Here is a 22,653-nt window from a genome sequence, read left to right on the forward strand (position 1 = left end):
TCAAACGTACTAACTCTGCGCCATCATTAATTTCTGGAAATAACACAAAATCCGGTGAAAGTTCTTCCAAATGATCTCTAAAATATCCGATCTGATCTTCATGGGATAACCTAGACGAAACTGGAATTTTTCCAATTTCCGGTGACATAATCATCGCTGGAAAACGCTCCGTTTCCACCGCCAGACCACCCTTTCCCTCCAGGGCTGTGTCGCACAAACAGGCTGGAGGTGGTTCGCGTTCGTCTTGAATATTTTGGTAGGGTTCTTGTGAAATCAGAACAGGGCTCATAATGATCGTTGCAGAGCCATTATCCTTTTTTCATCTGGTTCTGTTTCTGTTTTGTGATTCTGCATAACAGTAGTCAAAGGTGTTAGAACAGTTGTTTCAACAACTCTGGGACTTTCGTCATCATTAGTGATTATTCTTGAAATTGTGTCATTAATAACCACATTCATGGATTCCATAGTACTGTCTACACTGAAAGTCTTACTGTTTGATGAATAACCTGAATAGTCTAGGAATATTTCTAGGTCCCCTTTGATGTCATGAGAATTTATGTGTCTCATATGTTGGTGCCGTGATTGTTTTTGCTTGTTGGTTATCTGTAAACCAGATAGGTCACCATCCCATGTATATCATTTGTTTGCGGACCTTTTTCCCATCATGACACACTTGTGATTCTGATTAAACACAATGCAATTGTCTTTAGAGAATTCTACTTTGAGTTCATCTTCACAAAGCTGACTTATGCTGATTAGATTTGTTTTTAGACTTTGTACTAGGAGGACTTTTGGCAACCTAGGCAGCCCATGGACATTTAAGATGCCGCTTGCAATGATCTGGCCTTTTCCTCCATCTCCAAATGTAATATGTCCTTTATTCTTATACTGAATGTTTTCCAGATTTTCTGGATTTCCAGTCATATGCCTTGAACAACCGCTGTCAAAATACCATACGTTTTGTTCTTTGCTAGTTTTTGAGGTGTAGGCAACATTTTGATCTTTTCTTACCCAAATTTTCTTGCTTTGTACTGACCAATCTCTGTTGATTTGTCTGTAATACAGATCATTTTGTCTTTTGAAGCAGTATGCTTTTATGTGCCCCAGTCTGTGACAGTAATAACATCTGATCCTCTTTCGGTGTTGGAAGTGATGTTGCGACACTTCAGGAATTTCAGAAGAATGACTTTCATTGGATGCTGGATTTGGAGATCTAGGCCTCTCAGTTAGTGCCTTGATCTCTTGTAATAGTTTGGCCTCTCTGCCTTTCGATTCCATTAATTCATTATGAGTATCTTTAAGGCGTTTTTCATTACTCTCTTTTTCATCTTTTAGAAACTGATTTTCATGTATGAGTTCAAGATTTACTTTGATGATTTGTTCCCATTTAGCATGCAACTGTGTATATGACTCTAGCAGTTCTTGTATATCATTTTCGTTTCCGTTGTCATTCTCATGATTTGTGGTGAATGCTACGAAATTAGTGTTGGTATCTTCTTCACTGTTTGAGTCATCGCTTAGAGTTGTCACATATGTTTTGTTCTTCCTTTTAAAGTATGTTGGACATTCTGACTGAATGTGTCCAAACCCTTTGCACTCATAGCACTGTATCCCTTCTGTGTTAGATAGTCCTTCTCTTGGAAACTTCATTAGGATCCTGCTAGTAACTTAAGCAGTTTGGCTCTGATACCAATTGAAAATTTGTAGAGCGCAGCACACTGTAATTTCGAAACTGAAGTTGTAACACAAACAATTTGTAACGCAGTTCGGGCAAACAACCCTAATCTGCGAGGCACTTCTCAATTTGAGAATTTACCTAAATCCACTAAAAGCTCAATATTTAAAGTACACTGTTTGGAACCTGAGATTACACAATAGAATGATCTTTCCTACCAAACTATTGAAACCTAAACACGTGTACTACTTTCTAGGGGAATTTAGTATCTTATTCTCAAAGACTCTCATACCTCACCAGATTAATGTTGAATGCTTGATTTCTGTGATAAAGGACAACCCCTATTTATAGTAGCTACTTCTAACAGATTTGTGAATAATAATGTTATTCCTAGTCAAACTAGAACTAGAAGATCTTCAATAACAATTCCTCTTAGAACTAGTATTCTTCAATATCTATTCCTTTTAGGACAATATTCCTTCATATAACTGGAATCCTTTTTGCACATAACTTTGACAAGGTATTTGAGTCAACAATTATTATTATTCCAAAATACGGTATTGATTTTAAAGATTGTGATTTTGGAAGGGTCTCATTTATTTACCCGAACGGGGCCACCAAAATCTAAAAGCCGGCCCTGCCAACCACACCCTGTACTCATGTTATTCTACAGATTCAAGCTTCCGTCAGCATTAATTTTCGTCCACCCCGTTGGTAGTTTCAACCAATTAATAAACCTCCAACATCTGCTAGGGAGCTGAGGGGCTAGACCTGCCAATCTTTTTTTGAAAGCAGAATTCATCTCTGTGACTTGATTTTGAATCCAATACACATTGAATCTCAACTCCTTGTCTACAGCGTTGAGATCTCAAACCTTAAAATACACAATTTATCTATTGAATTTCACAATTTATATATTTAATGCTCACAATTTATCTTTTATAAAATTGTGAATTGAACATTCAAATTGTATATTTTAGACCCAAATGGATATGATTAATATGATTGAAGGTGTATTTGTTTGGTTAATTATGCAGATTTGTGGTTACGTGATAAATGTTGTATTTAATTTAACATGCATAATAATGTAAAAATTGTGTAGTATATGTATTTAAGAAAATAATTGTTATTATGTTATGTTGTGAATATGGTAGTTTTCAAGAAATAATAAATAGTCTTTTTAAAACATGCGTAAATGTTTTCATTTTTTCAACTGTACAAAATAATGTGCATTGAAAAGCATATTACAAAATAATTTAATATAGATTCAATTATAAATTATTTATTCTAAACTTTATTAAATTTGTAATGTAATCATTATTTTGAAATATGTTAACTGGATATCAATATATTTGATTTAGTATTTCAACCGTAGTTGGCCCCCTGCACTATTCAATCCTGACTCCGCCCCTGAATAAAGTTATATTTGATCAATTGTTATATCATGAATTATGGTCCACATTGTATTGTGGAACTTAATTCAAAATGATATTTATAAACAATTCTAATAATAGTGTTGTAAAAAAATCAAGTTAATATTACCTCCATTGAGACTCAAATCCATGATTTTCCATTTGAAAAAGTCACTTCATGCCACTTGATCACAAAGTTTTTAGCAATAAGTTGTTACTTAAAAGCTAATTAATCAAACGCTCATATTGATTATTTAACCAAGTCCAACAGCTAATAGTGGTCAAATAAACCAAAATTGATTGATAAGCTAACTATGTTACCAAACATGGCATGTTAGTGTTTGGTTGACAACTTTTTAAAACACAATTATGTGAATTAATTACCCCTTCAATTAAAAACTTTATTCTCTAATATAATTAAAGATGTGTATCATTCTATCTTATTGGTCATCTGATTTTTAAGTTTGTATTAGTGCTTTTAGATTTTTGTTTTGATTTTTATTGTTTATATTGGTGTTTTGGATGACATTATATTATGATCAATTGCCTTAATTTTTTATTTTTGCATTTTTAAAACGTTTATTTTCATTATAGGGTCATACATAACCAAGCATCAATATTGATAATCATTCCAATTCCACCCTATTACCAAACATGCAAAATACTTTCACCAAAACTCAGGGCCATTCCAATACAAATAGAGGTCCTGTGCAACATCTAATTTTGGGTCCATTTTAATAAGAATATCTATTAATCTAGAATTAAGGGCATCCTTATTTCTTAAAAAACGAATTATTTGGTTTATCATTGTGACCACCATCATCTAAAAAACCATCAACATTCTTATCATTTTCAATGTCACAGTGATATTTATCATTGTTGTGCACATTATCATTTAAATTTTTTTCAGTCTCACAATCACCTTGATTTTCTTTGTGAAGATTAGCATGTAACAAATTTTCATTGGCATCATTCTGTTGCTCTTCTATTTGATATTCTTTTGTAGTGAATTTTTCAAGAGCTCCCTTTTTAGATTGAGTTAGTTGTTCAATTCAACTTTTTTTATTATGCTTCTCAGACCCAGATGAATATTTCTAGAAAACATCGTTACAAAATCTTAAGAAAAAAAATTGTTTAGAATCTCTATCAATAAATAATTTAGGAATTTATTAAGAAACAAACTCTTGAATATATTATTCAATATTTAAAATTATTAAGTCAATAAGCCATGTCTATAAATAATTATTGTGAAATAAATCAAATATGTAAAATTAAGTTAATAAGTTTTAATTAATAATTATCAATTGTTTGATGGGGGGGGAGGGACTCAATGAGGGTAATGAATTGTTGATTATGACCTATTGACCTAGAAATTAGATAATAGGAAAAGAGATTATCCTCATGAGGTAAAGGATCAAATGAGGACACTTGCTCGTATGAGGAGTGTGGATTAATATTAACCATTGATCTTTGCTTGATGTGTGGCTGATTTTTTTGTTATAATTTTTTCCCTTTTTAAAATTAATCTTGTTGTCAACGACAACATCAACAAAGATTTAATAACCACAAAAAAAAATCTAAAACAAACCAAAAACAGATACTTACGGATTCTATTCGCTACTTCCAACGTTGCTCGCCGTTGACTTCGCCAGGGTGTTGTCTCGTCCATGGATTCCGATGGTAACCTACTCGCCTATTCTATAGGTTTTTGTTCGATTATGCATAGGTTTGCCTCAATTGAGTGTTAAAGATCAACATCTCACCCAAAAAAAGGCTTTTGATCCCTAAGGAATTCTATTAGTTTTTTCACAGTTGCCTTACTCGACCATGCCATAGTCACAATCCATTTACCCTTTTACCCCTCCCCCCCCCCCCCCCCCCACAACTTGGGCTTTAAATCTCACCTTTTGTATAATCTCAACCGTTTATTTCTTTCATTTGAAGACTAATAATAATCCACAATCCTCACCTAAGACACTATCCTCACTTGATCTTCATCCATAATATATAATTTTTTTTTTATTTTACAATTGGCCCCCCAAAATTTGGGGGCCAATTGTAAAAAAGACAAAATATTATATTTATATATACTATACAGCAGGCTACTGCCTGATGTATATATATATATATATATATATATATATATATATATATATATATATATTTATGGAGCCCCAAAAATTGGGGGTCCTATGCAATGGCCTGGGTAACATGTCTAGCGCCGACTCTATCAAAACTCATTGTCATTATCAAGTATTTGATTTTCATTCTAATTTCGGTTCTTTTGCATGTGCAAACCAAACACATTCTAAATATTGCTAGCAAATTCACACCAAATACAATTGCAAGTTTGATGCGATTATGAAACTTCTAGTCCTGAACTAGTGCTTAAGCAATAATGGAGTAATGGACTTATGATCCTAAAATATTTATATTATCTTCTTTAAGTCTAAATGATTCCTTATATACTGCGAGAGATTCTCTAAGATATTTTTTAAGGTAAGTTAACTCGTGTAAAAAATTTTTAGATACTCAATCTACAAGTCGATACAATACTTAGTTTTGATAGATCTTTCATATAAAATTTAGTCTTTAGACATGAGTAATATTATCAAAATGTTTATATTTTAATAATATTAATATAACCAACACACACTGATAATAATAAAATAAATAACACCATTATGAAAGTCTATAATGAACACATGCACAATGGCACATGTTATTATTTACATATTCTTTTTTCAAGAAGAAAACGCATGATCAATTATTGACTAATTCATGTAATATAAATAATGTAGAAATAAAGTAAGGAATTTAATAGATTGCGTGGCCGTCGGTGACTACCTTACAGCGCAGCATGAACTTTCTACTCTATCATTGCAGGATCGGAGGAGGTATATTGGCGGCAACGATCTAAAATGCTATGGCTTAAGGAGGGGGATAGTAATACAAAGTTTTTTCATAAATCTGCTTCTACACGCAAGCTAAGCGATCAAACTTTCTGGTTCGCATATATAAAAAATTCTGATAATGATTGGGTAGAAGCTAAGGGGCTTGCATGAAATCGGTAATCCTGGACTATTATTGCGGCATCTTTAGTACTGCTCCAACTTCTTATAATTTTCTTCACCATGTTCAGAAGCGTGTAACAAATGACATGAATGCCCGGCTTCTCCGCACCTTTACGCATGAGGAAGTGAAATTAAGACGCCCTTTTTCAAATGGCACCGGAGAAATCCCCCGGACCGGACGGTATGACACCCTCTTTTTATCAAAGGTTTTGGTCTATTGTTGGCCATGATTTATGCTGCTTTGTTCTGGGATGTTTGAACATAAGGGAAATTCCAGATCGAGGGGTTAAATAACACGTACCACCATTGTTCTCATACCGAAGAAAAAAGTACCAGAAAAAGTCGGGGAGCCGATTGCTCTTTGTAATGTGGCTTACAAGGTCATAGCCAACCGGTTGAGAGAAGTTCTTGATAGTGTTATATCTCCGACGACTCAGAATGCGTTCATCAAGGACCGGTTGCTATCAGATAATGTTTTGTTAGCCGGGGAGGTAGGCCATTATCTTCGGAGGACGAGACATGGTGCTGTTGGTTGGGCGGCCTTAAAGGCTTATGACCGGATGGAGTGGAATTTTTTTAGAAGCTAAGGTATGTTGCTATGATTAGGGTTTGATCCTACCTGGATTCAGTTATTACTAATGTGTGTGACGACAGTGAGGTATAACGTCACTGTGAATGATGAATCGGTTGGGAATGTGGTGCCTACGTCAAGGGGATCCCTTGTCACCTTATTTGTTCATCATATGTTCTCAAGGCCTTACTACGCTTCTTAATCGGGCAGAATCTTGTGGAGATCTGATCTGCACGGTATTAAAATAGCAAGAAACGCACCGTCTGTCTCCCAGGCCGGCCACCTCTTAGCTTGTTTGCAGATGATTCCCTCCTTTTCTTTAAAGCTTGTCCACGCGAAATGGAGGTGGTGAAAACGACTATGGATGATTACTGTGCAGCGTCGGGGCAGAGAATTAATTTTGATAAGTCCAATATTATGTTCAGTACTGCAAGTACTCCAAGTGATATGCGACACTTTATTGCCATCTACCTTAGCTTGAAGTGTGTCAAACGAATGATCTGGGAAAATATTTAGTTAGGGCTGCCTTCGATTTGTTGAGCAGAAATTAAGGGATGGTGTGACCTCCTGGCGAAGTAAATTAATATCAAAAGCAAGCTGAAGAGCATAGGTCAAGCTTTACCAATCTTTACTATGTCAATTTATTTACTCCCTTTGAATGTATGTGACAGGACAGGCTTGAAAGTCTTATGAGTCATTTTTGGTGGGAGAATAATGGAACTACCAGTAGAGGGTTAGACTCTGCACTCCAAAAATTTTTCATGATTTCAACATAGCCCTCCTAGCTAAACAGGGATATGATGGCGTTTGTTGACCTGCTTGGACTCTCTTGTTAGTAGATCGAGTTATGAAGGCACGTTATTATCCTGCTACTGACTTTTTGGATGCGGAATTGGGAAATAATCCAAGTTATTTATGGAGATCAATACTGGCAGGAAAGAGTGTGGCAAGGAGAATTGGCACATCAATAAGGGGTACCGTACCGTACCCCTGGCTGCGCTGGTGGATAGAACAAATCCAGCGCTTAGTACGCCCATGGTGGAGGAGTTGAGGAATGAAAGGGTGAGTGGGATTTGGAGATACTGCATGACATCTTTTTAGCTAGCTAATGATATTCCTAGAATCCTTAGCTTGCATCTCCTGTTTCGTTGGATTATATATGAGGACAAATATAATGGTATTGGAAGGATGACATTAATGGAAGCTATACAGTCAGCCATGGGTATCGATCCTTGATGGTGAACAGAAGCAACACGGGTTCTCAGCATGAATTTATGGAGTGGAAGAAATTATGGAAAATGCCCATACCGCCAAAAGTAAGGATTTTTTTTTTTTTTTTTTTTGTGGAGGTGTATGAGAAAGGTGCTGCCGGTTAGAGAAGCTTTGATTACAAAACGAGTGTTACGTTTGCAGGTGGTGGTTGTCCATTCTGTGATTATGATTATGAAACCGTTGATCACCTATATATTTTGCGAATGCCAATGTACCAAGCCGTTATGGGGTGTTAATGGGTTAAATGGAGCTGTGAACTTATACCAATTTATGAATGTTGTTGTGGCTTCATTCACTTCAATTCTGCAGAAATATAATGATGAAGGTGGCGACGATTCTCTGATCTGGGTTATTTGGTTTTCACGGAATGAGGCAGTATGGGGAACAACATTCCATCGTTGTCTTCCAGGCAAAGCCATGTGGATGCATGCTACTTGTTTGTTGTGGATGCAGGCGTACGGTCAGGCTGGAGGTAGCAGAACTGGGTCTAATCCACCGGTCTGGAGTCCTCCCCCGGCGGGCTACCTAAAATGCAATGTTGATGCAGCTGTCTTCACTAATGGTGTAGGAGTTGGTGTGGTTGTACGAAATGAGGAGGGTAAGTTCGTAGCTGCTCATGGTGCAAAGTTAAACTGTTTTAATGATCCTTTCATGGCGGTCAAGGAAGCTCTCAAATGCTTGAAGATCAATCACTTTAATAATGTTATTCTAGAAACTGATTGTTTAAATTTCTGCTCAGCTTTTAATTCTGTTGCTTTGAACCTTTCCTATGTTGGTTTGATTGTAAGGCAATGTCGAGTGCTTGCCTCAGACATTGGGAACTTTTGTGTTCGCCATGTCAACATGTCAACGAATCATTTAGCTCATGTCTTAGCACGGGCTATGGATTCTGTGTCTGGCTTAGGTTCGTGGTTCTCTGTGTCACCAACATGTATCTCATCTCTTATTGATGCTTAATGAAGTTTCATCTTTTCCTTTCAAAAAAAAAAGTAGGAATTTAAATTCTAGTGTTTGGTTTGCAGGAATAAAATTACTGGGAATTTTAATTCTAATGTTTGGTATACATGGGAATTGAAAGGGAATAAGTAGTATAAAATAAGTAGTGTATGGTTTGCAGGAATAAGTAGTATAAAATTATTATTATTATTATTATTATTATTATTATTATTGTTGTTGTTGTTGTTGCTGTTGTTGTTATTATTGTTATTATTATTGTTATCATTATTATTATTATTATTATTATTATTATTATTATTGTTATTATTGTTGTTATTATTATTATTATCATTATTATCATTATCATTATCATTAAACATACACGACCTAGCTGTATATAAACAATGCATATAAAGAATGGCAGAATGCAATTATAAAATTCACGCCATTCATAATTTAAGAATGAAATAATGCAATTATAAAATTCACGACATTCATAATTTAAGAATGAAATAATGCAATTATAAAATTGACACTATTCATAATGCGAACACAATTGACGTCATTCACTATAGGATAGATTCATTCGCTATTATAAACAAACATATCACCTACGCTATATACACATCAAATTTAAATACGTGAGAGTTTTGAGAAAACATACTTGATTAAGGTTGACCTAGAATGATTATTGCTCAAGAGTAGAGCCGTCGAAACGGTCTCGCAGGGCGGGGCGGGCCAAAACACACCAAAGCCCGTCCTCGTAGCGGGACGGGCTAAAAAGCCCGCCTCTTAGCGGGCTTGGAATGTGGCTGGCCCGCCCCGCCATGTCAAAGCCCGCTGGCGGGGCGGGCTAGCCCGCCAATCAAAATTTTTCGCTGTGTTAATTTTTTTTTTTTTTAAAAATCACTGTACAATATCCTTAAAAAAAATAAAAGAATCACTGTACAGACATACAGTACACTAACACAGTAACACTACCTAGTATTGTATTCTTATAAATCTATAATCCTATAAAGTTATAACACACTAACACAATTATACAAACCAAAATAACATGTATTAAATACTAAATATATATACAAAATATATATGTATTAGCAGGTCGCGGGCTAAACCCGTGACTCGCCTGACCCGCCCCGCCTGGACCCGTGACCCAGGCGGGACGGGCTAAAAAGCCCGCCTCCTGGCGGATCAAAATTTGAAGAACCCGTCCCCTATCTATGGCGGTACGGGACGGGTCGACCCGACGGGTAAAACCCATTTTTGACGGCTTGAGTCAAGAGCTCTGTTGATCGAAGAATAATATGTGGCTGTCATCTAGAAGGGAAAGAGACATCAATTTTAGGTTAAAAAGAGGGAGGGGTAATTTTACCTCCCCTATCTTTGGCGGTACGGGACGGGTCGACCCGGCGGGTAAAACCCATTTTTGACGGCTCTACTCAAGAGCTCTGTTGATCGAAGAATAATATGTGGCTGTCATCTAGAAGGGAAAGAGACATCAATTTTAGGTTAAAAAGAGGGAGGGGTAATTTTATCTCATGATTATCTTTTTTTTTCTTCATAAAATCTATGGAATTAAAATCCCAGGGGGCCATGAGATTCTAATTCCATGAAAATGAGGGAATTGCAATTCCTTTCAACCAAACTATGGAATTTAGTGGTCTTTGAAATTATGGGAGAATTAAATGGGAATGGAATTTAAATTCCCTCTAACCAAACGTCGAGTGAGGACTTTTTAAATAAATAAAGGTAAAATGACATTTTTTCCCCTGAGTTATATACTTATAGCACTTTTTTCCTCCTGAATTATTCAAGTGACTGTTTTCCCCCCTGAAATATTAAATGTACATATTTCCAACAAATTATGACCACAATTTGGTTCAAACCAAACATACACTATATCAACCAAACCGAAATATTCTAATTACAATTTAGAATCGAAACCCGATATTTAGAGTTTATTAAAATCGCGAACCGAGACGGCAAGTTCATGTTCCGAACTGAAAAAAAAAATACATTTATTGTTGAATTTAGGCTATTTTAAAATAAAAAATAAAATTTTAAAATAAAGACGGTTCAAAATCGCGAACCAGATCCGAAATCGCCGGTTCACAGTTCAGGATCCAGTTTTTTCGATTCATAATTTTAATAAACTGAAATCCAAATATTGGGTTCTGGATCTGAATCATAACCGAAAACTTTTAATTCGATTGCTAAAGTGTCCGGTTCAATTCGAATCGAACTGTGGTCATCCCTACGTATACGCAATAATTTGTTGAAGAAGAAAAATAAATAAGATGTTTATTTTAAGGGTAGAAATGTTAATTTAATATATCAGAGGGAAAATCCGTCACTGTTAGAATAATTGAGGGGGCTAATGTGCTTACATGAATAATTCAGGGAAAAAAGTGCTATAAGCATATAACTCAGTGGAAAAAAGTGACATTTTCTCATAAATAAATATTATCATCCAATGACTCATAAATATATGATCATGACATTCATCAATTACATATATAAATTTATTATTTATTGCTAATGATATTAATTAGCGAAATTTAATATCATCCATTGTGAGAGTATATTTAATAAAAAATAATTATAGGTGTCTACATAAACCATTGAACTACTAATCTCATTTTATATCGTAGCACTTTATTATTCTCATTTCTCTTTTGTAGAACCACTAATTTGTAACTTACAAAATTTACATTGTTTGGTGTAACAGTAGCTTTCAGAAAAAAGAAAAAGAAAAAAAAAATAAGGGTCAAATAGGCCATCGAACTGCACACGATAATGCAATTAGGTTACTGAACCTAAAAAACCAACAATTCGGTCCCTAAACTAACCAATTTCAAACAATTCTTCTAATTTGTAGGTTTCCAACAGATTAATTGTATTATCATGTGCAGTTCGATGGCCTATTTGACCCTTAATCCAAAAAAAAAAAAAAAATTTGTTTGGTTTACATATTATAGAGAAAATAAATTTCTTTCAAGTGAATTTTCCATTTAGTTGCTCTACAATATTGGAAGGATTTTATGCATGATTTGCTCTACAACTATTGGATGGTCCCATATAACTAGGAAAAATTCTAGGGGAGATGAATAGACTTTCTAACCTGTGTGATAAACTAAAGGGTATTTGGTAAATAGCTGTTAGTTGACTGAATTAATGGATTTGATTAATTGATACCTTTAGCTAATTGTAGAAAGATGTTTGGTAAATTAACTATTCGTTGATTACATGCAAAATAACTTTTTTGTTTTTTTTTTTTTTAAAAAGCTGCTTTGAACAGTTTTTTGAATTTTAACATTTTGGAACAATAAACTATTACAAAAAACTAATTAATCAAACACTTACATTAATTATTTAACCAAGTGAAACAACTAATAATAGTCAAAAAGTCAAAATTAACTGATAAACTAACTATGTTACCAAAAATGACCAACACATTTGAGAAATGCATTTGGTCAAAAATAAATAAATAATTTCAAACTTTGTGGCGAAGTGTTCAATTCCACCCACGGACTAAAATATAGTGTAATCAGCCCAACTAACTTTCTAAATTTGTTCGTTTAGCCTGTTTCGCAGGTAACCACCCCATTGCTGATGATGTGTTCCGGTTAAGCTTAGGTGCCTTGTTGACATGACAAAGAATATCAAAAAATAAAAAACACATGGCAAAAACAAACAAACAACTCATTCATTTTCCTGAAATTGCTCCCAAATCCCCAATTCGTACTTCCTAAACCCTAGCGTACATATAGTGGAGAAATTAGTTTCCAAATACCCAATCCCCAGTTCGAATACTAAGCTCGACAACATTGACGTTGGTGGAGAAGCAAACAATTGACGACATAGAAGACCTGCGTGGTGGACTACCCGTCGACGCCATTGACGAGCACCAAGGTAAGCTTTGTTTTGCTACTGTCGAATGCTTCCTTTGCTACTGTCAAATGCTTTGCTTTTCTCTTGTTGCTTTGCTGTTATATAAAGTGGTAAATAGTTTAAGTGGTCTTGCTTTGTTTTTTGAAAAAGAAAGATGCTTGTTGTTGTGTGTGGTCCAGACAATCTGTAGGAAAGTGTAATGTGGTCCTGTGGGGGTCCTACAAAACACTACTCTTTAATGGTTTGGTTGTTTTGCTTTTGAGTTTGTGTATTTAATATTTGTAAAAACATGTGAAACAGATTAGTTTTGTCTGCTTGTGATTTTTATATTGTGCATTTACTTATTCTATTTCAGGATGTCAGATTGTATTGAATTACTTATTCACCATGGTGGTAACTTTGTAAAAACCCCTAGCCTTAAGTATGTAGGTGGAGAATTAGAATCTGTAAAAGTTGACCCAGACTTGGTATGCTATCCACATCTTATGAAGTACATAAAAGAGCAAAGATATGGAAACATTGTATCAATAACATACAAATTACCTGAAGAATCTTTTAAGTGTTTGAAGCTGTTAAATAATGATGCCAGCAGTTTGCACTTAGTTCAGATTACTTTGAAGGGTAAGAAATGTGAAATATATGTTGAACATGGCTTAGATGATCCAGAACTGGTTTCCATTATGACTTTGCCTTACCCTGAAACTGCAGAAACACAAAATGATAATAGGGCCCAATCTGGTTGTTTGAGTGATATTGAAATAGACTTGGATGGGTTTGAATTTGGTAGTGAGGGTGATGTTGGGGCAGAAATAAGAGGGGATGTAGGGGCTGAAGGCAGATCTAAGGATGTGGGACAGCAGTGATTGGACAATTATGAGTGATCAACAAAAGGTATTCTATAATTTACTGGTTGTTGCCTATAATTGATTGTGTATTCTATTTTGCAGGGTCTAAGTAAAATAATTGCAGAATTATTTCCTGGGATTGAGCATAGAAATTGTGCAAGGCATGTCCATGCTAACTGGAGTAAAAGTCATAGAGGCAAGGTTATGAAAAAACACTTCTGGCATATTGCTAAGGCTACCACTGAAGCACAACTTGAAGAAGAACTCAAGGCATTAGAGAAGATAGACATCAAAGCAAGGAAAGACTTGGACAAATACCCAATGAAGATGTGGTGTAAAGCCTTTTTTAGAACAGAGGTTAAGTGTGACATTGTGGACAATAACCTTTCAGAAGCCTTCAACAGCACACTCTTAAAGGCTAGGTCAAAACCAATAGTTTCAATGTTAGAAGACATTAGAGTTGTAATGATGAAGAGGATTGCTGCAAAGAAGTCTTTTGTTGAAAAGTGGAATGGACAGTTTGGGTCCTTTATTATGAAAAAATTAAATGATAACATTCTTGAGAGTGCTTGATGGGAGGTTGATTTCAATGGTGATGATGGATATGAGATAAATAAGGGGAAGCATCAGTTTAAGGTCAGCATTCAAAGGAGGAGTTGTTCTTGCAGGTCTTGGGATCTCACTGGTATCCCATGTGCACATGCAATTTGTGCTATTTTTGACCAAGGAAAACAACCAGAAGAGTTTATGCATGATTGGTACTCTAAGGCTGTGTATATCAGAACATATTCACATGTGATGCAACCCATAAATGGTGAGATCTTTTGGCCAAAAACTCAAAATGAGAAGCTACATGCACCTGCTCCCAAGAAGATGACTGGAAGGCCTAAGAAAAGAAGAAAGCTAGAAGAATTAGAACCTAGGCCTTCACAGTCCACTACTCAGTTGTCCAGAAAGGGAAGAGTTATGACTTGTGCACTGTGTAAGCAAAAGGGACACATCAAACGTAATTGTCATACTCAACCAAGGCAGACTGGCAGTTCAAATGCAAGAGGAGGGAGTTCTAATATAGCTGCTGCAAGAGGAGGAAGTTCAAATGCAAGAGGAAGTACTTCTGCTGCAAGAGGTGGAAGACAAGTTGGCCTTGGTATATATACAAACCCACACACTGGAGAAGTCACACTAAATGTAAGGAATCATGTAGACTAATTTACTTGCACTATTGTTATCTTACTTTGTAAGTAATTAACATCTTGTTTTATTTTTGTATAGCGTGGACTACCAAGTCAACGAGTGATATATAAACCTAGAAGGGGGAGGACGAACACACCTAGCACAGGTAGCATTGCCAATAGTTCAAGTGGAGGGAATTAACTCTGATGTATTTGTCTTAGTAGCAATGTTTTGCCTTGGCTTGTAACTGTTAGTATTAGTAGTATATTTTGGTAAACAAGGCAGTATGTTTGGCAGTATGTTTGTGTAGACAAGGCTGAAATTGCCAACAGTATGTTTGGCAGTATATTTTGGTAACTCTGATGTATTTATCTTAGTGTTAATGCATTAATGCAGTATGTTTTGTGCTATTTTACTTTGGCAGTGTTTTTGATTGGAAATTGGCAGTGAAGTAGATGTTAGGCAGTGAAGTTTTTGGCAGTGTTTTTGAATGGAAATTGGCAGTGAAGTAGATGTTAGGCAGTGAAGTTTTTGTTTGGCAGAGAAGTGGAAGTTTGGCAGTGTGTTTTAGGATCATACAGAAGTACAAGTCATCTTCCATCATATGCCATCTTTCATTAACCAATCTGTAGATACTAGATATACATTCATATCTCCATTAGAATGAAAACAAAAAAAAAAAACCAATAACAATAAAATCACTGCTACTGCTTTCCTAAACTCAAAGTGAATAAAAGCAGATGCATAAATCCCATAATAACACTAAAAGCAGATGCATAAATCCTACTGGCCATTTGATTCAAAGAGACAAAATGCTCAATGTTTGCAGAATGTCATTTTATTCACTAACAACTACAACATAATCTTAACTAGGGGTTACAAGATTCACTACAACATAATCTTCACTAATACTAACACAATTAATAAAGAAATCAAAAAACACTTTCTCTTGCGGGGTGGCAGGACAAGTTCGTCCCACTCGGGGCATTCGTCAAGGTGACCCGCTGTCACTGTATCTTTTCATCATTTGTGCTGAGGGTTTTTCTACCCTCCTGCAAATGGCGGAGGCTTGCGGGGATATTCATGGTGTGAGGGTGGCCCGGGGGGCTCCGGCCATCACTCACTTATTTTTCGCTGATGACAGCTTGCTTTTTTTCAGGGCAAGTGAACGAGAAGCACTTAAAGTTAAAGAGTGTTTGGATGTGTATAGCCGGGCCTCGGAACAGCTTATCAATTTCGAGAAATCTAGTGCAGTGTACAGCTCAAACACTCCCTCTCATGTCCGGGCGGTAGTGTCTGAACTCATTGGGGTTCCCGAAGCGGCAGATCTAGGACGTTATTTGGGGCTGCCGTCGATGTTGGGACGTAACAAAACAAGAGTGTTTCGTTACATCGAAGGCAATGTTCGTGCATGGATTGGGATGTGGCAGAATAAACTTCTTTCTCGTGCCGGTAAGGAGGTCCTACTTAAGAGCATAGCACAAGCCTTATCAATTTTCACCATGTCAGTGTTCCTACTCCCGATGTGAGTCTGCGACACGTTGGAAAAATTGTACAACCGCTTCTGGTGGGGCGGGGGAGGACAGGACAGACGAGGGATACATTGGCTTAGCTGGGGAAGAATGTGCATTCCCAAGTCGAGGGGCGGGCTAGGCTTTAAAAAACTGCATGAATTCAACATGGCACTTCTGGCTAAACAAGGATGGAGGATATTAATCAATCCCGAGTCCTTAGTCAGTCATTTGTTAAAAGCACGCTATTTTCCCACGAAGGATTTCATGGACGCACAGTTGGGGTGTAATCCGAGTTTTATATGGCGCAGCATCCATGCGGGGCGGAAAGTTTTAGATTTGGGAGTCGCTAGGCGTGTTGGGGATGGGATGGATACGAAATTTTGGGGTAGGGGTTCGCTAGCGGGCGACTCGCATGTAAACTTACGCACTCCTTGTGTGGAGTATTTGCAAGACGCGAGGGTGCACGGACTGTTGGATGGTCAGGGACAGTGGGATTTAAATATCCTTAGGGACATATTTTTGGAGGAGGATGTGCCCAGGATTTTGGCGACTCCGGTGAGCAGCCAATTTCGAGATAGTTGGCGTTGGGTGGGCGATGTACGTGGTTGCTATACTGTCAAAAATGGTTATCGGCGTCTTACGGAGGAGGCGAGTTCACAGAATACCGCCGATGGCTTTCAAGCGTGGAATGCTCTCTGGTCAGCGCCGATCCCCCCGAAGGTGAAAAACTTTCTTTGGCGGTGCGCACGAAATATCTTACCTGTTCGAGATAACTTGCGGATAAAGATGGTGTGGATTGGTGGTGGTTGCCCACTATGTAGTTACCCGACTGAATCACAAGAGCATCTTTTTTCTCGTTGTGTGTTTGCTGAGATTGTCTGGGGCAGTAAGAATGTTCTACAGGGCCGTAACTTCTTCGAATTTCTTTCGACTGTGATTGGTAACGCGACGGTGGATGTCGTCATGCATGCGGCTGCAGTTCTCTGGATTGTTTGGTCCACACGAAATGATGTAGTGTGGAAAGGTAAACAACCACCGGGCCCTGAAGTTCGAGAACAGGTTGCAAGGCTGCTGGAAAGTTGGAAGGAGGTATACATTAAACCTCTTTCTGACTCTACCGTTTCAATCAATAAAAGTTGGGTCCCACCTCCAAGCAATGCCGTTAAATTTAATGTTGATACAACGGTGTTCGGGGCAGGCGCTAGCTTTGGCATCGTTGTTCGGGACCATGGGAGGCGATTCATTGCGGCGAAGAGTGGTTGGTTGAATGACGTGGCCGATCCCTATATGGCTGAAGCAATTGGTGTAAGGGAAGCTCTAACGTGGCTCAAAGCTCAGGATCATAGTGTCATTATTTTAGAGTCTGATTGTTTAAACTTTTGTACTGCTTTTAATTCTGTTATTTCTGATTTTTCGTATGTTGGTCTAGTTGTGAAGCAATGTGTGTCGATTGTTAGGGACATGGGAACGGTGAAAGTATCCCATGTGAAGAGATCAGCGAATCGTGTGGCTCATGAGTTAGCTCGGGCGACCGTTTCTTTGTCTGACTCCGGGGTGTGGTTTGGTATCCCACCTGTTTGTATTGAGAATGTTTTAACCCAGGAATGAAAGTTTCGATGTTTTGCTCAAAAAAAAAAAAAAAAAAAAAAAACTACAACATAATCTTAACTAGGGGTTACAAGATTCACTACAACATAATCTTCACTAATACTAACACAATTAATAAAGAAATCAAAAAACACTTTCTCTTTGCATCTTTTTTCTCCTTCAATTTCCTCCACTGCACTTCACTTTCAACTATTGCACGTAGAACACCTATTTCACTCATCAAGTCATCCCTCATGCTTGCAACCAATTTCTTCAATTCGTCCATTCCACTTGCGTTTTCAGTTTCTTTCCATACGAAAAAACCGCACTCAAGACCCTCCTGAACAAATTTTTTAAAAAGTCTCAATCCAAAATTAACAACAATCTATAAAATTATGGATATAAACGCACCTTCCACCTTTGACATCCATAAAATTTCTTCCCAGATTCTCGGGTTGTGCAGATTGGAGCCTTCAATCCACACCTACAGTATATAGGAGGCTCATACTCCAAGTTTGTTCACACACTAGATGAAGCCGATGATGATGACATTATACAATTGAAGCTAGACGAAACCCAGTTCTGTTGACTTTGAAGACGAAACCCAACTCTGTGAGGAGAATCGCGAATGAAGCTTCAAGAATGGATAACAATTTTCGTTCGTTAAGAACTCTGAAGAGAAGGACGTGGCTCATTAAACTCTAGGGTTTGCTAATATTCCATGTCATATTAAGCAATATTTTCACGTCAACCAGCAGTGAGAGGCAACCGGGTGGTTACCTGCGAAACAGGCTAAACGAACAAATTTAGAAAGTTAGTTGGGCTGATTACACTATATTTTAGTCCGTGTGTGGAATTGAACACTTCGCCATAGTAGATGGGGCTATTTGACACTTCTCCCTAAAGTTTTTAATGCATTTTTGATCCAATCAACACCAAAAACACATTTTCCAATTTTATATGTTTATCCACAAGTTTAAATTTCTTCATATTTAAGTCAATTTCCCAGCAATGCATTCGGTAAATGTTAGACATGAAGCGTGGTATACCAAATGAAATCCCAGTCTGACAGAACTAGCAAATACCAATTGCTACAGTTTCGAGCCATTACCAAAGCCATCTATATATACTCTGATGACAATGCAAAATAAAGTATGCGTGTTTTGTTTTTGGTTTTTGAGAGATCATTACAAGGTCAAGTAGAATTCAATAATCACTAGCAAAAGAGTCAAAGTAGATACTGATACACAGAGATGTTTGGTTTGTAGTGCATGTAGCTTTGCTTTTAAAACTCTATTTTCCCTCACTCTTCTTCACTGCTCTCAATGACTACTAAAGCTTTTTTTCTACTTTTCAATTTTTTTGAAGCACCCTCTTCACCATCTACACTTTCCACAGCTTCAGGCTTGGACTCGTAACTTTTTATTTCTTGAAGAATTCTGCTTCCATATTTCTCAACCTTCAATTTTCCAATTATCTTCTCCAGCTGCAGAAGTAGAATATAAACAATAAAAGTTCACTGTCAAGCAAGGAACCAAACGGTCATTTTACTTATTCAGGCATTATTATCATATTTTTAGCATGTAGTCTCATTAGTAAATTGGAAATTCGCTGGTAATGCACCTCTTCCACTGAATCGGGTTTCTGCATACTAATAGTGCAGATCTGTTGCGTTGATAATACAGAGTGTGGAAACATTGACCCATGGATGGCAGCGAGTTCCTTTCGTAGTTCATCAAGCATAGATTCCAATCCAGAAGATCTGCTTCTTTTGGATGATTTTATGAAACTTGAGCTACCCACTTGTTTATTACAAACTTCAAGCTTAATAACTTTCTTCCCTGACAGGTAATAAAAAAACATATAAAACTAATGCCTGTAGACCTTGAATGCTTATTCATAAACAAACTGAGGTAAATTTCTTCTGCAGCATATAAATGATATATAACTATCAATTACAAATACAGCAGGCCAAAAAAATATACAGTTACTGAAAGCTATTCAGCCCTGTTCGAGTTTTTCGCACTTTTGATCCCACGAGTATTGTGGCACTGACAGGATTGCTCCACGACTTTCAAACCTTGCAAACTTGATCCACGACTATCATTTTTTTTAGCACAAATGGTCCTTCCAGCTCAATTTCCGTGTGACCAGAAAAAAAAAAAAAAAATCCCCTTTAGAGTAGGGTTGAGCTGTTGACGGAGATTTAGCCGGAAGGACCATTTGTGCTAAAAAAAATGATAGTCGTGGATCAAGTTTGCAAGGTTTGGAAGTCATGGAGCAGTCATGTTAGTGCCACAATACTCATGGGACCAAAAGTGCGAAAAACTCGTCCTGTTCCTTTAGTTTGCCATGTTTATGTAATTTAGAAAGGTAAGTAGTTTTTACCTTGCAATAATTGCTTTGCAAGTGCTCCTACTGTCACATAAGCATTCGTAGCATAAGCAGTATGCTGAAATTCTTCTTTCTGCATGGGAGTGGTAAATGTGGAAATATCTGGTTAGACTGTTATAATAAAGAGCAGAATGGGGGAACTTTCTGTGAATCTGTAATCCAGATGTCTTGTATAGTAACGGGAACATTATTGGGTGGAACAATAGAAAGTTTGTCTTCTTGTTTCTATAATTGGGCTATGCCCTAATTCTATAATGGGGCAACATATAAAATATTGGTTATGTTTTCTAAAGATTTGACTAAATGGTCCTTGATGTTTTGATTCAGTCTTTCTCATCTCATGTTATGATGTTATCCAAAACTTAATCAGTCCTCCATGACCCAAGTCTTGGCCACATAGCTCCAAAAAACTGACCATCTTCCAAAATCACTGAATGCACAATTTGACAAGTAAACAAAAAAACTGACCTAGTCATCATTTCTCCTCTCTAAGAAAGAATAGCTCAATGGAAGAGCTAAAAGATTGTGAAAATTGACAAATTTTTTGATAATTTGAGCTTAAACTGACCAAATTCAAAAGTTAGGGGCAAACATTTATCATTTTCTCCGTATAGAGCACAATATATGAAATAATAGATTTTGCTAGATTCTGAAGTCTGCTGTGGCAACAGCACTAAATTCTGTTTCTTCAACCAATGCAGGAATTTCACCATTTCACATAATCTGACCTCTCACATATTTTTACTGTGTCTTAAATATTAAAGAAAATTATTTTATTTAGAAAGAGGCAAAGAAACCTCTAGCAAACACTTCTTGTTAATATCACTTCATGCACCAAAATAAACACATTAACATTTTCTCAAGCTTATACACAGACATACATCATTACTATTATTGACAGAAAGGATTTTACAGGAAATTTTCTCATCAAGTGATATTATTATAACGAAAATCAGTAGCTGTTGCTTTACTACAATAATAAATTTAAATTAAGATTTTAAAGAAACCCCATTTAGATTAAATAGTTAAAAGCAATCTCAAATTTAGTCTTTATTCTTGATTTCAGTCAATACCTTTATTGTTTTCCATCAAAATTGAGAGCATATCAGGGAAGAAAAAAAATAAGAAGAGATGTATGACATTTGGGAATCTTTTGATCATATAATGTAGTTTTTTTTTTTTATTCTAGTATTGCAAACTGAGAAATAAATAAATAAATCAAATAATAGGTCAATACAATTGTTTCTTCATTGAATTTTGGCACCATAATAAGAGTATGGAAAATAAAAGTAAAGAAAAGCTGTCTCCTTACCAAAACATGGTCTACTATAAGCTGAATGACAACTTGCTCCAGCTCATCTCTTTTTAGCTCGGGATCTGATCACAATAACGCTAAATCTAAGATGTGGTTATAAAGAATCTTACATCAAAGCAAAGATTTGCAGTCAGTGTAAATGAATCCATCTAAAAATACTACCAGTAACCCCTTTAAATATTGTAGGGGTGGGCGTTTCGGGTTTCGGTTCGGTTTTTTTCGGTTTCGGTTTCGGTTTCAGTTTTTCGGTTTTAAAAAAGTTAAACCATTCGGTTTAACATTAGGGTTCGGTTTGGTTTCAGTTCGGTTTGAAACGGTTCGGTTTCGTTCGGTTTAATTCGGTTCGGTGTCCGGTTCAGTTTAAGATCCCCAAATTTCAACATTTCCTAATTTTTCGAACATACTACCAAACAATACATATTCACATAATCCAAATTCAAACTCTAAACATTATATAACAAAATAGCAATCCAAAGTTCAAACACAATACTAAGTACTAATTACCAAAAATCAGTTAACGTTTTTGCACAACCGACTCTTCAGTTGGAATATTTTTATTGATAAGATGAATAATTATCTATCTGTATAGTTGATATTAAAAGAACAAGTGTCAATTACTATATAGTTAATTTTTAGACACAATCTGTCATTGCTAGTGCACTTGAAATATATTTCAATACTAGAAAATAATTATAGTGCACTGCAAATCAAAATTAGAATGACTGTAAAGCACATTAAATTTATAGAAAAACATGAAACTAAGGAAAATACTGAATATTGTAAATATAACTCAAGTAAGATATAATTGTGAGGTATTGAACAATTGCGACAAACAACAAAAGTACAATGTAGAAAACAAGCTATAAATAAATTAAATAAAAAATTTAAGGTTCGGTACCAGTAAGAATGAGAACTGAAGGCACCAAGGAACTTGGATTTACTTCTTTATTATTATTATTATTATTATTATTATTATTATTATTATTATTAT

At 36.2% G+C, this 22,653-nt stretch overlaps 3 protein-coding genes across 6 annotated transcripts in view; 1 reads left to right on the top strand and 2 right to left on the bottom strand.

The window, feature by feature from the left end:
* Positions 1-285: 285 nt before the first annotated feature.
* On the bottom strand, positions 286-1,650 carry LOC109171920. Its single transcript, XM_019321053.1, has 2 exons — positions 721-1,650; positions 286-603 (listed from the first exon to the last, which is right to left on the bottom strand). Exons 1-2 carry the CDS (start codon positions 1,648-1,650, stop codon positions 286-288), a joined length of 1,248 nt encoding a protein of 415 aa, XP_019176598.1.
* Positions 1,651-7,647: 5,997 nt separating this feature from the next.
* LOC109171998 lies at positions 7,648-8,961 on the top strand. Its single transcript, XM_019321158.1, has 3 exons — positions 7,648-7,794; positions 7,920-8,048; positions 8,146-8,961. Exons 1-3 carry the CDS (start codon positions 7,648-7,650, stop codon positions 8,959-8,961), a joined length of 1,092 nt encoding a protein of 363 aa, XP_019176703.1.
* A 10,099-nt stretch (positions 8,962-19,060) lies between these two features.
* The window catches only part of LOC109148959 (mediator of RNA polymerase II transcription subunit 34), a 33,344-nt gene continuing 29,751 nt past the window's right edge, over positions 19,061-22,653 (bottom strand). For 3 of the 4 annotated variants that reach the window (XM_019298858.1, XM_019296935.1, XM_019298247.1), the window contains 4 exons: positions 21,660-21,724; positions 20,342-20,420; positions 19,577-19,794; positions 19,141-19,439 (listed from right to left, as the gene is read on the bottom strand). In XM_019298858.1, coding sequence (XP_019154403.1) covers positions 19,257-19,439; positions 19,577-19,794; positions 20,342-20,420; positions 21,660-21,724 — 545 coding nt within the window. In that variant the 3' untranslated portion in view covers positions 19,141-19,256. Of the gene's footprint in view, positions 19,440-19,576; positions 19,795-20,341; positions 20,421-21,659; positions 21,725-22,653 lie in introns of all 4 variants that reach the window. The other variant, XM_019297735.1, reaches the window with a different exon arrangement.

This window comes from Ipomoea nil, unplaced genomic scaffold (assembly GCF_001879475.1).
Source record: "Ipomoea nil cultivar Tokyo-kokei standard unplaced genomic scaffold, Asagao_1.1 scaffold0019, whole genome shotgun sequence".
In the NCBI taxonomy this organism is placed as follows: domain Eukaryota; kingdom Viridiplantae; phylum Streptophyta; class Magnoliopsida; order Solanales; family Convolvulaceae; genus Ipomoea; species Ipomoea nil.